Below are 16,560 nucleotides of genomic sequence, written 5' to 3' on the forward strand. Positions count from 1 at the left end.
AAAGTCACGTCAGGTGTTCCAAAAATGGAACACTAGACATAAATGGGTTGATTTGACACATTTAAAATTCAAATTTTCCAAAATAAAATTTGAATTATCCACAATCTTTCAGCGTTGTTTGAATACAAAGTACTAGGGACCAAGACATATTATCAAATTGAAGAATATTTTGAATTAAATTAGTTCAAATTATTCAGGTTCCTCTGCAATTTTAATCATAACATTAATACTCTGTTAAGAAAGATATATATATACAAATTTGAGAGTGTAATTGCGATTGATAACACTGAGTTTGCTGGAAGAAAGGCAGTTACAGCTAGATTCATTGGTGTAAATTTTTAATTCAACATTTTCACATTCACCTAAATTAACATTTTCATCATTATGGCATGCAATGGCACTGAAAATAACAATGAAAAATCTGGTTTGCAACATACTTGGGAATGTAGGTATTGAGAGTTATTGCATCATGCACAAGAGGAAAATAAAAAGTAATCCCACAGATTATTCGTAATTTGAAGTAATTACAAATTTGACAGAGTTATTGCGATTGAACACGGTCACATTTTTTCAACACTTTTCCCATCACTCTCAAAAACCTAATTTTCATGATGATCGCCATGCTACCCGAGTATTCAGGGATTTTCCAATTAAAAGACACCATTATTATTACCATAGCATGCTATTGGTACTGATGCTAAACATGCACCTGCCTGGTGTGTGAATAAACTCCATCTTTTGTCTTGAAATATTTTTCACAATATTTACACTTGAAAGGCCGATGGTCAGAATGGACAGCGTAGTGTCTATTTAAATAACGCCTCACTGCAAACCGTCTTTTGCAAATGCCGCACTCATGGGGTTTAAATTTCATATGGAAACTCCTAATGTGGACGATCAACTCGCCGGGCTGTGTGTAGCTTTTGGGACACAGATGACATGCAAACCTCTTTTCAGGATCATGACTTAGCATGTGAAATTTCAAATCACCACGTGTTAGATATTCTTTTCCACACATACCACATTTGTGCAAGCGTTGTCCAGATTGGCATACACCAACGTGGATTCTAAAGCGCTCTTTGTCCATAAACTTCTTTCCACACTTTGAACAGCAGTATTTCCTATCCAAAGAGTGGCAGTAATGATGAAGTGATAGTTCTGCTCTAGATGGAAAACAAAGAAAGCAAGCACTACAGGTATATGGTTTGTGCGTACTATGCACTATTTTCAAATGCATAACAACTTTGGCTTTAGATGGGAAGTTACTGTAGCATACATTACAAATATATTTACTCTTGCTCAAATGAACTGCTTCATGAACTTTCAATTCAGACCCCGTCGGGAAAAATGTGTGACAAATCGAACACTTGTGTGATTCTACAGATAGATGGCAGACAACAATGTGCTCACGAAGTTTTGACTTCAAGGAATAAGGCTTAGTGCAGTAATCGCAAATCACAACCCTTTCAGACACATTTACCTCCATTTTTACTGTCTCGTGGTTGACTATTTCAGCACCCTCTGTTGCACAGTGTTTAACAACCGCACCATCTTGTTCACTTAAACTGCCTATGGAGGAATGAGAACCAACAGAACTTGACTGTTTGTCACCTGATTTCCTATGTTTCACTTTGAAACTCACATCAACTAAACTTGAATCACCACCATTATCACTCACATATTTACTATTCATCAAAAGATTGTTACTATTGCGTAATGCATCTCTAGCCAGGGGTAATATGGCATGACACAATTCAGAGTTCAAGTGAAAACTACTATCTCTGCCCTGGGTGTTCATCAAGGCACTATCTTCAGCCCTTTTGGTTTTCAAACTCTTCAACTGATTGTTTAAATTCACAAAGCTCCTATGCTCACACTGAAAGTCATATTTATTCACGTGCCTCACCAATTTCCTCACACTTGTAAATTCTTTTTGGCACTTACCACAGCACAATCGATTTTTCAACAAACTCACTTCTCCAGACAATAACTTGTACTCCTCACTTGAAAGTATTAAGTCTTCATTTTGCTCAAAGCCATCTCGGGTTCCAGTGTCGACATGTTTCTTGGAGTGAAGTCTCAGCTCATCCCGAGTGATGAATTCTTCGTTGCACTCGTTACACCAACAAAACTCCACCATCGGCAATTCTTCTTCTTCAATATCAATTCCAGCTTTCTCTGTATCAAAGGTCCCAGCCATGCTGCCTCTATCCTACACAACAAAATTCATGAAGAAATAAAATATTGTACCCCCTTTTCTGTGTTTAAAAAAAATTCACTTACTACCGTAATAAAAAATAATAATATAATAAAGTTTTTTTGTCCAGAGATCAGGATGTTAGAGTAATTACATTGATATAGAACACGTGAATTGGATGGATGAGGCAGATACTTTGTGGAGATCCATTATGAGATATGAAGTGAAACACTTTGCACTTTCCACATAAAAAATTTATTACACTAGAGTCGACATGTTTCGCTGCACTGCAGCATTATCAAGACTAAACCAAGAAATTAACCATACCAATATATATACACAAATTGCACACTTGCAACATTTGAGAAATGGGGGTGGAAGGTGGGGTGGAAAGGAGGGTCGGGAATTTTAAACTGACCGTTGGTCTGGGGTGAGGTAGGGGAGGGGGGGAAGGTGACTGTTTTCAGGTGCTCGGAGGGCTTTTTCCCCGATTAGCTGAGGGAGGTCAAGGATCGGAGAATGGAAGGGAAAAACATGGTCATTAGTAATAACATCTTTCCTACTAATGGCAGAAACGATGTACAACTGTTCCCAAATATCCATTTTTTTCCCCTTATTAACCCGTTGCAGCATTTCTGGGATGAAGTCAGCCCAGTGTCAGTCCATCTTCTAGGAGGTGAGCCGCGAACTGGGATATTCCTTCCCTGTTTTCAAAGTCCCTCTTATGCTCTTCTTCTCTGACCTTCAGACTTCTCCCCGTCTGTCCAATGTATGACGCCATACAATCCCCACACTTTAGCCTATAAATTCCACTTTGGTCCCTAATATCCACACGGTCTTTCACACTGGGAAGCAAATATTTTAGGTTTTTTCTATTGTGGAAGGCTGGTTTGATGCCAAGGTGATTAAGAAATTTACCTACTCTTAGGGAAGCACTACCAATATAATTTATTTTTCTCCAGCGTTGAGCTTCCCTAGGTTCCAACGAATATATCTGCCTAAGGGAAATTTCTTTTTTCTTTTTCGCTACCATGTTGTCTATCATAGCAGCCGTGAAACCATTAGCTGTAGCTATAGCTTTAATGATGGTTAACTCCTTATAGTATTCCTCATTTGTTAGGGGAATGACAATAGCTCTGTGGACCATATTGCAGAAAGCTGCTAGCTTCTGACTAGGAGGATGTTTTGAATTTGCATGGATCACATGATCAGTGCATGTTGGTTTGCGATAAATACCAAACACATGGTACACAATCAGAATGGTAAACACATACATACATGTTGTACACAACTATATTAACATCGAGTATGAAAGATTTAGGTTGTCTTCAAGGTTATTCCTGAGGTAAGACTACCGTCAAAAACAAAAACATGTGTTACCCAGACAAAAAACTGAATAAAGCAATATGCGTACATGACATTATATAATACAGTGTCTATTGGACAGCAACATATTTATTTCGAAAACTCACTGGATAAACAATTGTATGACTACGGCCCCTTACTGCTATGAGGGGTGATAAAAGACGAGGGGTCTGGGTACCTGCTCCCGGATTCCAAGGGTAAATCCTAAACCCCGCAGTGTTGGGTCCCGAAACAAAGACATCGTACACCCGCAACCGTCATAAAAGGGGGAGAGGTAGGAAGCGTATAAATATGGCTTTTGTTATATTGGTCAGGAAAATCTCAGACGGAAATATATGGCTTTCGTCTCCCGGGTCAAGAAACATCCACACGTATATTTACGACGTTAGTAGGGAAAAGGTTAAAGTGTTTAAAATCAAGTTTTGGTATTGAGGAAGAGTATACTTTTTAGGATAATACTTTCATTACAATTATGTGGGAACATGATTTGGAGAAACATATTTTGTAAATGGAAAGCACCATCGCTGTTATCAATCTTGTTTTGTTCGATCTGCATTATAATGCAATAACTATATTTTTATTTAATGCATTAAACGCGAATGCAGGCATGTGTAATTACTTAAAAAAACTTGACGATATGTAGATGAAATTGAGATTAGAATTATGTATATTCAATACTGAGATTCTTCAGCACAAAGTCAAAAGAAAACTGTGTAAAATTATGATTTGCTGGCTCTTAGGGGCTGAAGTTATGTTGTGCAGAATCAAAAAACTGCGTAAAATCAAAGTTTCATAAAAGGGTAGTTTCCTTCATCAAAGGAAACAAATTATTTGGCTTTAGAAATCCCTGTTTTGACGAAGGATAATGGTGAATTTTAACCGCATTTGAAAAAGGCCAGTTTTGCACCCATGCGATGCCACTCCAGGTGACGTCACAGGGACCTAGTTTCTATACGAGTAGATAGGAGTTTTATATCATCTGAGATTACCGATGCATGCATGAGGCACAGAGCTCAGGGAAACATGTCTTAATAATAACCTATTAAAATTGCCTATTGTCGGAAAGTTTTCTTCGTTTGATAAGTCGTTAATAATCCTTATTTAAGCCAAGCGATACCTGATATCAGGTTGCTCTGCTACCTGCTAGCAGCCTGCATCATAGTGGCGCTCATAGCCTCGCACCAAGGTGGCCTCACACGGTGGCAGCTGGAACCAGAATGACGTCACACCGGCTTTTCCCAGCATTCATACTTAGCTGTCGCGTTTTCGCGCGCTTGAAAATTTTCACTTTTCATTTAATCGCAAAAAATAGATATAGTGATTTAAAAATCTAAAAGCATGAAATATTTACTCCAGGAGTCTAAATCTTTCGATTTAGGCAATAAAAAAACAATAAGAAACCAACCTAGTGCAAAAAACAATTCCAAGGACAGTTTTTCCTGGAAGGAAATAAAATCCTAAAATGAGCCTTGCTAGAAAACAATCATGAAAACGGAAGCAGCAAAAGGTGTCAATCAGTCTCAAGTTCAACCGCAATGTGATGCTGTTCTTTTATTATTTCATGATAATTTCATCTACATGTAGACTTTAACTCAAAACAACCTTTTAGGCGATGCATGTAATAAACGTGATTTGACTTTCACCGTCTTTTTTGAATTGTCAGACCCTGAGTTAAGCGGAATACTATCTTATCCGGAAAAAAATGTGGGGTCGGAGTAATTTTGCTAAAGAGAGATTTCACTGTATTAAATTAAAATTATTGTAATTGTGGAAAATTGGAAGCTTATTAAATTCCTTTCCTCGTACATGAATGCATAGCACTGTATACATATATTATACCACCTTCATTTTAGCCGTGAATATTTATTTATTTATTGCCAATTGTGAAATAAATTTATCATTATTATTCATAAAATCAATTCTGACCTTCATTCCACAACTTGCAAAGGATAATCCGGATGGCTGATCTTGCTTCTTAAGCACAAGAGGTTGGATTGAAAAATCCTTTTCCTTCAATAACAGGAAGTCCAGGGAATCCACAGGAATGTCGAAGGATGTGACGTCCATCTTTACAGAGTAAATAAATTATTTTACATGAATAGAATATTTAGAACAGAACCTGTATTAGAATAAAATTAGTGCAGACAAGACAGTGCCACGTATCATTGCTGATCGAATACCTCAGATCCAAATAACCGCGGATATTGCCCTTCATCAGATACATCCGATCCAAAGTCGCGGAAGACATCGGATCTGGATCCGAAATTTTGAATAATAACTTCAGTGAATAATTTTGAACAATAGCTTCAGCCCCAAAAGGGTGGAAAGAGTTCCGATTCTCTCTTCGAATTTCGCCGTAGCATGCGATTGCTGTCCTACGCCATTGGTCAGTGGTTTATCCGAAGATTGTTCCTATTTACATTTCCAAACCCAAGCGTAACAGTTTAGGTCCTGAGCAAAGTTGTTTTTAAAAAAACAACTTGAAAGCCTATAAAAATGATTTTTAATTTATAAAAATATTAAAATGTGTATGAAAATCTAAAAAGAATTCCTTTGATTGTACGTACTCAAAATAAACTTGAATAATTACTTTGTTTAATAGCAGGAATTTGAAAATGCATTTGGATCCGAAAATATCCGATCCGAAAGATCTGGCTCCGAAAACCAAGGATCCTTTGGAAATGAAAGGCACTACTGTCTTTTAAACCATTAAATTTATGTGTTTAAACAAACATGCATACGTTAGTGAGCATGTGTTTATTGTTTAATAATAACATAAAGCGAGCACTATCACATTATTTTTTACCATGATACGAGAGAAAACGATGTGATCTCTCTTAATTCAACAGTCACTTAAAATGATTAGGATAGTTGGATACCTTTTTACTGTTAGGCATGCTCTCATATGGAACCAAATGGCCACATCTAATGATCCATGTGAAAATTACAACATATTAAAGGTGCATAAGAAAAAAAGCGTGAACATTTATTGCTGAAAATGTCATTCCATGTACGTAATTGCGGCTGCATTAATGATCTCTAGTTTTCTCGGTACGATTTGCTGAGGTAGTTAGGCTGTCTCGGGGGTATCTCCTTGGTATGATAAGTGGAGGTTTATTGAGATAAAGAGGTTCACTACAAAGATGTTTGCCTATAAATTTACATGTAAATCTGACGGGACCATAGGGGTGGTATAAAATATGGAGGATTATGATGAAAAGAGGTTCACTGCATATAAAGAGGCACACGTATCCTCACCCCAAGGTCACCTCACTTGGCGGCAGCGGGAACCAGAACGACGTCACCCTGTCTTTTCCCAGCATTCATACTTAGCCGTCGCGTTTTCGCGCACTTGAAAATTTTCACTTTTCATTTGAATGCGAAAAATATATATCGTCATTAAAAAATCTAAAAGCGTGAAATGCGAACTCCAGGCGTAATATTCTTTCCATTTAGACAATAAAAAAAATAATGGGAAACTACCCTATTGAAGCATTCAAATCGAGATCTACTTACCACCTCTTCTGCATGCATCTTCATCAAATAGTCCAGCGTACTCCAGAGATTGTAACTCAAGTTCCCATGCCTCATGATCTGACGCAGACATTCGGTGCAGATGAATTTGGAGAGGTCATCATCAGGAGATGAAGCCTAAGGAATAAGTAGAGTCACAATTTCAGCAAGAAGTAATTTCAAAGAATTGCAAAGAAATAGTGACTTTGTATGTACAGTTGAGGACCTCAAATTCGGAATCCAGTTGATCCAGAATTACTAAAAACACCTTAAATTATTGTCAATCACCATGGTTACGTTCTACAACCACCTTAGCTGAAAATAAAATTTTACGAGTGAAAACTAGTCATTTTCCTGCACTAAGATTGGTATTTAATTTTTTTAGGCAATGGAAATCCGACAATTACAATACAAAAGTATATTTTCAAGGATATTTCAACACAGGAAAGTGGCTAAAAGACACAGAGTGTATGCATTAATAGAACTATCTGGAATGACGGGAAAACTCTGATGACAATCACTTGCTTAATACTATTGATTAGAGATGTGCGAATAGTATCCGCAAATACTCGAATACCCTGAATACTAGAAAGTATTCGATATTCGAGGTCTCGAATAATTATGCTAAAGGTACGCTCTCGAATACTTTGAATTTCGCGTCATATACTGTTGCACACTGTCGTTGGTAGTTGACTCGGAACGACTCGGAAAACTGTAAAGAACTCTAGTCGTTTAGTTCATGCAGCGCCGTTTTAGGCATGTTGACGAACTACATCAAATTCGCGGATTAGAGCGGTGAAAAGAGTTCGATGTGGGGAACCGAAATTGATTGGGTGAAAAAATCCGAAAATCCCCAGTTTCCCCCACCAGGAGAACCTCAGTGCCGTGGGATAGCAACCTTAAGGCATTTCCCACGATCCGCTATCCCCCTCCATTCAGCACTCGCCTCACCCACTCTGACCCTTTCCCCTTCTCCGAAATCAAACAAAAGGTCCCAGCTCGTGTAGGGATCGTATTACGAAGACCTTAGCTTCGAAAAAATACCAAGTATTACGAGAACAATAGAAACGCGTTTCACACCCCCCCTTTTCTCACCCACTGACCTTTTTCAGCCTACCTGCTTCAAAGTTCCCAGTTTCTGGAGGTCAACTGCTGCATGAATCATCTATTAGCCCAAAAAGTGTCTAACAATGACTTTTGTCACCTGATATTACACCTTAATTGGGTTGAAATATTAGTAATGTGCGCGTAATTTAAAAAAAGAATAAGACCCAACACGACGCATTTCTGACTTTATTTAAGTATTTTACGCGAGGAAATAAATGTCAAAATACGACGGAGACTTAGCATTCTGGCGATACTCGATATGAGCAGCAGAGCTTCTCGGAAGTTGATTTTTTTCCGAAAACATATATCAAGTTACAATTTATGAGTTGTGCTATAACTCTCTATTGTTACAGTCACAGACGAAGGGATATTTTCTCAGGATATTTGGTTTCTCCCTGCTAGAAATTTGAATTCATCTTCTTATCTCGTGAGAACTTCCAAAGATGGACTGAAAATAACTGAAGAAAATCCAGTGGAGAAGCTCGTGTATTTTGCAAAACGCCTCGGATTGTCCGCTAGTACTTGACAGTAGGAGTGGGGGTAAAGCGAGATACCTGTTGAAAATAAAAAGTTGGTTGAAGCCGATTATCAGATGGGCGTGCTGCTGAAATGGCGTTTGGTAGATAAGAATGTATACATTAGACAGAAACCCATCGTAGCAGTGCAAAAGCCGAGAAATGCAATCATTTTTCGCACGGTGGTGTGTCCCCTTAGAATATTTGAAAGAAATGTTAGTTGAATCAACTATAAGCCCAATTGTTTCCATAAAATTAAAATATTCCATTAATCAGCTAAATTCCTGTTCGAATCCTTTAAAGGAAATCAAACTTACTCCCCAAAATCTTGTGTTTCCTGCTGCATAGGCAACCTAGTCAAACATTCCCGCATTCATCGTTCAGTATTCGAGGTATTCGAATATTCGAGAAATGATTTAATATTCGAATTCGATATTCGAGTTCGAGAAATCTGCTATTCGACCCATCTCTACTATTGATTATGGAAGCACTTTTCACTTATTGGGGTACATTTTCAAAACAAAACTTAGCCACCTCAAAACATCAATAGGAGTCCCAAAATTGTCAAACCATCATGGCAGAACTCTGACCTTACGAAAAACTTGGAAACACGCCCTTCGCTGGTATCTCTATCTTGTCGTGATGAGGGGGCTTGCGTGCCTAAGTGAACCTGAGAGCTATGCCGGCGGGAGCGAAAGCTCCTGGTAGGGCCACCCAAGCCGGACAGGTCAAAGGGGATAGGCCAGACAAAAAGAGATACCCTGGTCCTCCAGGTTGGGGGTTGGGCGTGGGGCTAACAATCCCACACCGTAAAAAAAATTTCTGTTACGAAACCCATAAAGAAGCCTCGGAATATGGATGGATTTAAGGATAATGACACTGGCAAACCATCAGGGACTCGAAAACGGAATACAACATTGACCTTAGCTACATGGAATGTAAGGACCATGTTGAAGGCTGGAAAAATGGCAGAGATCGCTGAAGAAGTATTGAAATATGGGATAGATGTGGTGGCGTTACAAGAAATAAGATGGAACGGAAATGGAAGAGTGGATAAAAAGGACTACTCAATGTTCTATAGTGGGCCTAAACTGAGAACTGGACAATGTGGAACAGGGCTTATCCTTAATAACAAAATGAAGCAAAGCTGCTTAGGGTATGAACCTTTGGGGGATAGAATGTGTAAGATAAGGCTCAAAGGACGTTTTAGAAACTTATCTATCATCTCAGCTTATGCACCCACAGAAGATGCTAATGATGATGAGAAGAATGCCTTCTATGATCAACTGGACAGAGAATGCAGCAAGATACCTAAATATGATATGTTGATTCTCCCAGGAGATTTCAATGCAAACATAGGAAGAGAGGACTTCTTGCAGCATGTAGCTGGAAAACACTCTTTACATACTGAAACAAATGGAAACGGAATGATGCTAAGCCAGCTGGCAGAAGCTAAAGGGCTAATAATCAAAAGTACCTGTTTTGCTCACAAATATATTCATAAGGGAACATGGAAAATGGCAGGTACAGGAGTGGTCAACCAAATTGATCACGTTCTGGTTTCCAGAAGACATGCATCTTCAGTCATTGACATAAGGTCTGCAAGAGGCCCAAACTGTGATTCAGACCATTATTTGGTAAAGGCCAAGCTCAGGGAAAGAATCGCGAAATTGGGACGTATTAAAGGACCCAAGAGAATACAGTGGAGTGTGGAAAAGTTCAGACAACCAGCAGCTGTAGCCCAATACTAGGATAAACTGGGTAAGAAACTAGAAGAAGGAGCAGAGAACCTGAGTGTAAATGACTCGGTAGAGAGAAAATGGCTTAATATAAAGAAGGCTATGGAAGAGGCTGCAAAGGAGACCATAGGAGAAAGAAAGAGAACAAGGAATGAAGAATGGTTTGATAATGAGTGCAGAAAAGCTATAGAAAGGAAGAATATTGATCGAAGGAACACCATCCAGAAAGAGACAAGACAAAATGTCGAAAGACATAAAGAAAGCAGAAGACAAGCAAATAAAATACTACGAAAAAAGAAAAAACAGTACTTAAAAGGGTATGTGGAAAAGATTGAGGAACTGAACACACAAAATGAAAGTAGAAAGTTATACCAGGCAATCAAACGGATGACAAATAAATTTCAACCAAGAACAAACGCATGTAAGGATAAGAATGGGAGGTTGGTTGGAACAGAGGAAGAAGTAATGGGAAGATGGGCGGAGTACTTTAAGGAATTGCTGAATGTCAATGAGATAGATGAAGAGGATGGAGAAATGACGGACATGAGGGTGGACACCAATATTAGTAGGCCATCAATTGAGGAGGTGGAGGAGTCGTTAATACGGCAGCGGAATGGGAGAGCTCCAGGGGAAGATCAAATTGTACCGGAGTTAATCAAGTATGGAGGAAAAAATTTAACAAAGAACCTACATAGACTGATATGTGAAATATGGGAGAAAGAAGAGATGCCTGAGAAATGGAAGATTGGTTTAATTTGCCCTATATTCAAGAAGGGAGATAAATTGCAATGCAGCAACTATAGGGGAATCACATTACTAAATGTCACTTATAAGATACTTTCTCAACTCATGATGGTGACGTACTGATCTTGTTGCTCGTGCGAAGCTGTTCGAGACAATACAATTTCCCTGTTCAGTTGTTATCGTCAATCGTTTTGCCGTATCTTAATTTTGCGAATACAAAGGAGGACCTCAAATCCAGAAACCTGGAAAACCAGAACGTTTGAGATTTCCTCTGCGTAGTGTTTCGACTCACCACCTCGTGGCGCCACTCTCCGAGCCTTTTTCTGGGACGAGTAGGAAGTTAGCACCAGTGGCGGCTCGTGAGTCAAATGCTTGGGGGGGGGGCACACTTCACCAGGGGGGTCAAATGTTTTGAATATTTTGTGTATTTTGGTGAGTTTTTAAGGCTATATAGGTATTAAATTTGTTTAATATAAAATAATATAATTTAAATATTCATAATAATAAAATTTAAACCAAAACAAGGTATTCTGAAACACTGCAGCACCAAGTAGATGCCAGATTATACCGCTGCTGGGCGGCGTGGCGATGTCAGCTCACTAGATGCGTCGCTCTGCGCATGCTCGGGTGGCATCCCAAGACTTCAACAAGGCACGAGCTTAGACGCGTCATAGCACCAGCAGCCCCCACCACTACCACTCTTCATATAACTGCATGTTAATGTGGATTGGGACTTTCTGGCCAGCGCACCGCAGCTAAAAATTTGAACTTCTCGCACTATTTTTGCGTGTTTATCCTACACTTTGTATGCATGCAATTGGAAAAAGACACTTTGGTTATTTAGATGTATAATTATAATTGAATGGGTATTTAATTTTTTCCTTTTTTCAAATCTTTGGGAGGGGCGGCGTCCGAGAGTCCTTATGGGCAAGCTGTCATTGGTTTAACACACACTATGAACATACCCTAACAACTTAGGCAGGAACACAACACGTAGGGATCTCAAATATGGAGCACAAGAGTCTGAACGCATTTTTAAATTAATTAATTGACAAAATATGGAAGCACTTGCACAGATATACTGTCATACTAATGCCTTGTTTCCACTACGAAGGGTCTACAGCGTTTAGGGGATGATGGGTAACCTGACCAGCGTTCCAACGGGAAGTTTGTCCGAATACCCTGCCGGGAACAGAAGTTTGGGGGAGGTAAATAGTTGAGTTACGAAAAAGCTTGTGATGAAAATGGAGGTTCAAGTAGCTAGATTGTTTCCTTTGATCAACATTTATTTCATGCTGTGGCGAAATTGGATCCGCCTCCGGAACAAATGGAAGAAGAAATGCGACAGAGGAGGAACCTGAGGGCCTATATTATAATTAGGTTACGAAGAAAACCCCGGCATGATATAAGAAGAAGTTGGCGGTTTGTTAGCAGTCAGGGGTTTTGGGATTGAGATGTTCCCAAATGACCCGATGCTTTTCAAAAAACATACGGGATACATTTCAAATGCTGTGCAATGGAATAAGGACTAGCATCGCTAAAATAAGTACGCGCACGCGAGAAGCTATTCTCGTCCCTAAAGTATAGCGATTGCACTGTACTACCTCAAGTTTGGGTCATATCTTGCAGTGGTGGAGGTATTCTGCGATGTCAACATAGGCCGCTTTTATACCCGAGCAGCTAAGTCTGCCCACACCTGTTTGTGGCCTTTAAATGTACCCCGAAACTTCCGTTGGATATTTTCCTCATCATAAATCGAGAGCAAGATCTCCGTCTCGTCGTCTAAAAAATTCTCTCTCTCAGGATTGGCCATCCCCACTCTTATTAAAAAAAATAACTACTCGCAACGTTTTTCCTGCCTTCATTAATTGCCTGATCTCGTGGTTGTTAGACGAAATTCGTTCGTCAATCGCTCACTAGATCAGGAAAATAGCGTTCCCACTACGATTTCTAACCCGCGTTACCTGCTAACCCGCGTCAGCCAACCCGGGTTACAATTCTGACCGGGGTTGGCACTAACTGCCGTTTCCACAACGATATGTAACCCGGGTCAGCGCTAACCCGCGTAAGAAGGGCGTAGTGGAAACAAGGCATAAGGAAGGTATCCATAGATATCGCAACGTCTGCTAGCGAATGCTATCAACAAAGGCTATTGAGCATGTAGAAAAAGATGCATTTATTGCTCGTTCTCATCGAGTATTAAGCACGTACAGTTTATGCTGCAGAAGCTACGGTCGTGATTTGACATACCTATATTGCATTGAATTTATTAAAAAAAATGTACAACATTTTACGCATGTTGAAGGCCAGAAATCCAGAAACCCTTTGGTCCCAAGCTTTTTGGATTTGTGGTCTTCAACTGTAGTTATGCCCTGGCAAAACCAAAATATATGGTCTACATATATGCTTTAACCTTTTGTCACGCACAATATTGGAATGGCTGCCATTTATAAATTTATTGATGCTGTTATTGAGGGCCTTGATCACCATTTCCATACTGTTGGCATTTTTCATGATCTCACGAAAGCTTTTGACTCAGTTGACTTAGAGATTCTTCTGAAAAAAACTCACTTTTATGGAATTCGAGGCATTTCTAACAACCTGATCAGAATCGTTATTTTTCATCGCAGAAACACGGTTTGAAGACGTACTTGATTGCTTGATTGGCAGGAGTGTGATGCAAACAATCATTTTTTGATGATCGAATTGATTGATAGATTTTCAAAATGCAGTCGGAGTGATCACGTTTGGGGAGGGAGGCCCTTTGCTCTGAGGGTCAAAGAGAGGGGCCAGCGAAGGTGAGCTTGTCGAGGATAGGGCCTTGGATTAGCAACCTTTCGGAGTGCTTCGTCAAAAGTAATGAGCCCATGGCAAGGAGGAAGAAAAAGTACGTCCACAGCAGTCTGCCGTGCAAATGTACAGCAGTATATACACAGCAGTACAGTAGGCATGTTCACAGCAGTGAAAGGGTTAATAATGTTTTTTCGTGTGTGTGCCTGTGGGGCACAGTGTGCCTCAACTCAGCCATTAATAATAATAATAATATATTTATTGGTACCACGAGATATGTAATACAAACATAGAACTTGTCACATAATTATGGTGTATCTTTGTGTATTGCTTTTAAAATTGAAATTCAAACTAAATGATTAAGGAATTATGTGGTGTATTGTTGTATATGTACCTGAAACATTGTAACTTATGTCTTTGTCCCATCTGTATGCTTTTGACGAAACCATGCATGTATATGCCAACGGTGAAATAAAAAAATTATTATTATTAACATCCAAGAACCTTGGGTGTCAAGTCTACTATTTACTGGATCATTAGGCATGGAATGGCCTTGGAAGCAAACTCAGCTAAAAAATTATGGAGGAGGAAAGTGAAGTAGAAAAGGATGATGTGGGAGCCGACATCTAAAGATTGGAATTTGATGCTGCAATAACACACCTACAAACGAATAAGGCTCTGGGAACAGATTATATTCCAGCAGAACTTATCAAAAAAGCAGGAGAGAAAGGTTAAACTCAACAGTACAAAACCATTTGTTATATGAACTCAACAGGAGATTTACCTTCCATCATTTACCTATTCCCACCTTAATAAAAATATAGGTTAAATAAATAATACGCAATTAAAATCAAGAATTTCTACCTGCAAAATAACCTCGTGCTAAGGAAAGTGGAAATGGCCTAAAGAATAGTGAAGAACCGCTTCAAGGAATTGAGAACAACATGTAATAATAATAATAATAATATCGTTTATTTTCGTAGGCACTGGGGCCCATGAGAAAATATAAGTACATCTTTCTACATTTCATATTGAGATAGATAAATAAAAGTAAAAGTGAATAAATATATATACATATACAGTCAAATGTGAACAGTGCACATCGCCTAGTACATGAAAGAAACAATACAATATTTTCGACAAAAAAAAAAAAATAAATAATCGCACTTCGATATAACACACTAATTACAAAATTTAAGGTGACAAACAAAAGAAATATGAACAAGAGATATGAACATAAGAAAGTGAATATAAACAAGAAATATGAGCATAAGAAAGTGAATATAAACAAGAAATATGAACATAAGAAAGTGAATATAAACAAGAAATATGAACATAAGAAAGTGAATATAAACAAAAGAAATTTAACTTGGGGATAAGGAGGCATTCTTCAGAAACCCATATGTGCTGTGAGATGTAATACCAAAAGGGACGAGTAAGGAAATATTTTGATTAAAAACGACGACAAAATCCGAGGATTGAAAACAATTGGAGGCTTGGACGTTCACAGCAGCAGTGAAATCACGCGTGGAAGCATTCGAAACGTGGTGCTACCAAAGAATGATGAAGATAAAATGGATCGACGGAGTAAGGATTGAGGGGGTGCTACGAGAAGTGCGTGAAAAGAGACGTCCTCTAAAAACCTTAATGATAAGACGAGACAACTCAGTTGGCCACATTATTGGGCACGATGGTCTGATGAAATCAAACGTAGAACGGCAGATGGAAGGGTACCTCTCCCAAATGTTGAAATTAAAATAATTTTTAGCCTCGGAAGCAAAATTAGATGATTTGTTAAACAAATATTATGGTACGTTACGACATTGTAACATCTTCAACGACGAATTATTCGAAAAGAAAACAAACGAACGTAAGAGCCATGCCTAATTTATTTACAACATGGTTACTGAGAACATCAATTTCACATGAAAAATGGCGATGTTATCATAAATAATACAAGACTGTTAGGAAGGTTGCTACTCACTTCTATACCGTATAATTCGTTGAGTTTCTTCGCCAAAGAGCAGCCGTCCCGGTACACCATGGTCGAAAATATATCCACAACAGGCGACTTCTTCTCATTGCACAGTCGACAATATTCAATAACCGACGAAATACGAGGAAATCCATTCATAATCCACGATAGGCCCAGTTAACCCTTAGCCACCAAACTGAATGCCCACCTCAATAATATTTCATATCATATCGCAACTGTTTTATTCACGGTATATAAGGTGGCGCCTTTCTCAAATGAGGAAAAGAGGGGGCACGCAACACAAGCCAAGAAAAAAGAATACGAAGTTACGATAAAATAGAATTAACGTCACTCCTGCATCTAAAATTAAAGGTGTAGATTATTTAGTAATTGTAAAATTATGATTGGTGAATAAATTACGAAGTTTCGCATATAATCATTTCCATTAGTAATGGCGTCCCCTTCATCATTTCCATGGACCTTATCATGGACCATGCATGGTCCTTAAATGATCATTTCATTCAAAACCAAATGAAATGGCGCTGAAGTAGAAGCTTTGAATCGTCATTGAGTCAATATTACTTTGCAGTATGTTTGTATACCATTTGAAATTTT

At 38.7% G+C, this 16,560-nt stretch overlaps 1 protein-coding gene across 2 annotated transcripts in view; it reads right to left on the reverse strand.

Moving 5' to 3' along the window:
• The window catches only part of LOC124172740 (zinc finger protein 268-like), a 405,740-nt gene that overhangs the window by 373,983 nt on the left and 15,197 nt on the right, over positions 1 to 16,560 (reverse strand). The window contains exons 1-3 of one of the 2 annotated variants that reach the window (XM_046552215.1): positions 15,955 to 16,158; positions 7,079 to 7,213; positions 5,489 to 5,629 (exon numbers count right to left, since the gene is read on the reverse strand). In XM_046552215.1, coding sequence (XP_046408171.1) covers positions 5,489 to 5,629; positions 7,079 to 7,213; positions 15,955 to 16,104 — 426 coding nt within the window. In that variant the 5' untranslated portion in view covers positions 16,105 to 16,158. Of the gene's footprint in view, positions 1 to 5,488; positions 5,630 to 7,078; positions 7,214 to 15,954; positions 16,159 to 16,560 lie in introns of those variants that run through there. The other variant, XM_046552225.1, reaches the window with a different exon arrangement.

The sequence above is a fragment of the Ischnura elegans genome (genome assembly GCF_921293095.1).
Source record: "Ischnura elegans chromosome 13 unlocalized genomic scaffold, ioIscEleg1.1 SUPER_13_unloc_2, whole genome shotgun sequence".
Taxonomy (NCBI): domain Eukaryota; kingdom Metazoa; phylum Arthropoda; class Insecta; order Odonata; family Coenagrionidae; genus Ischnura; species Ischnura elegans.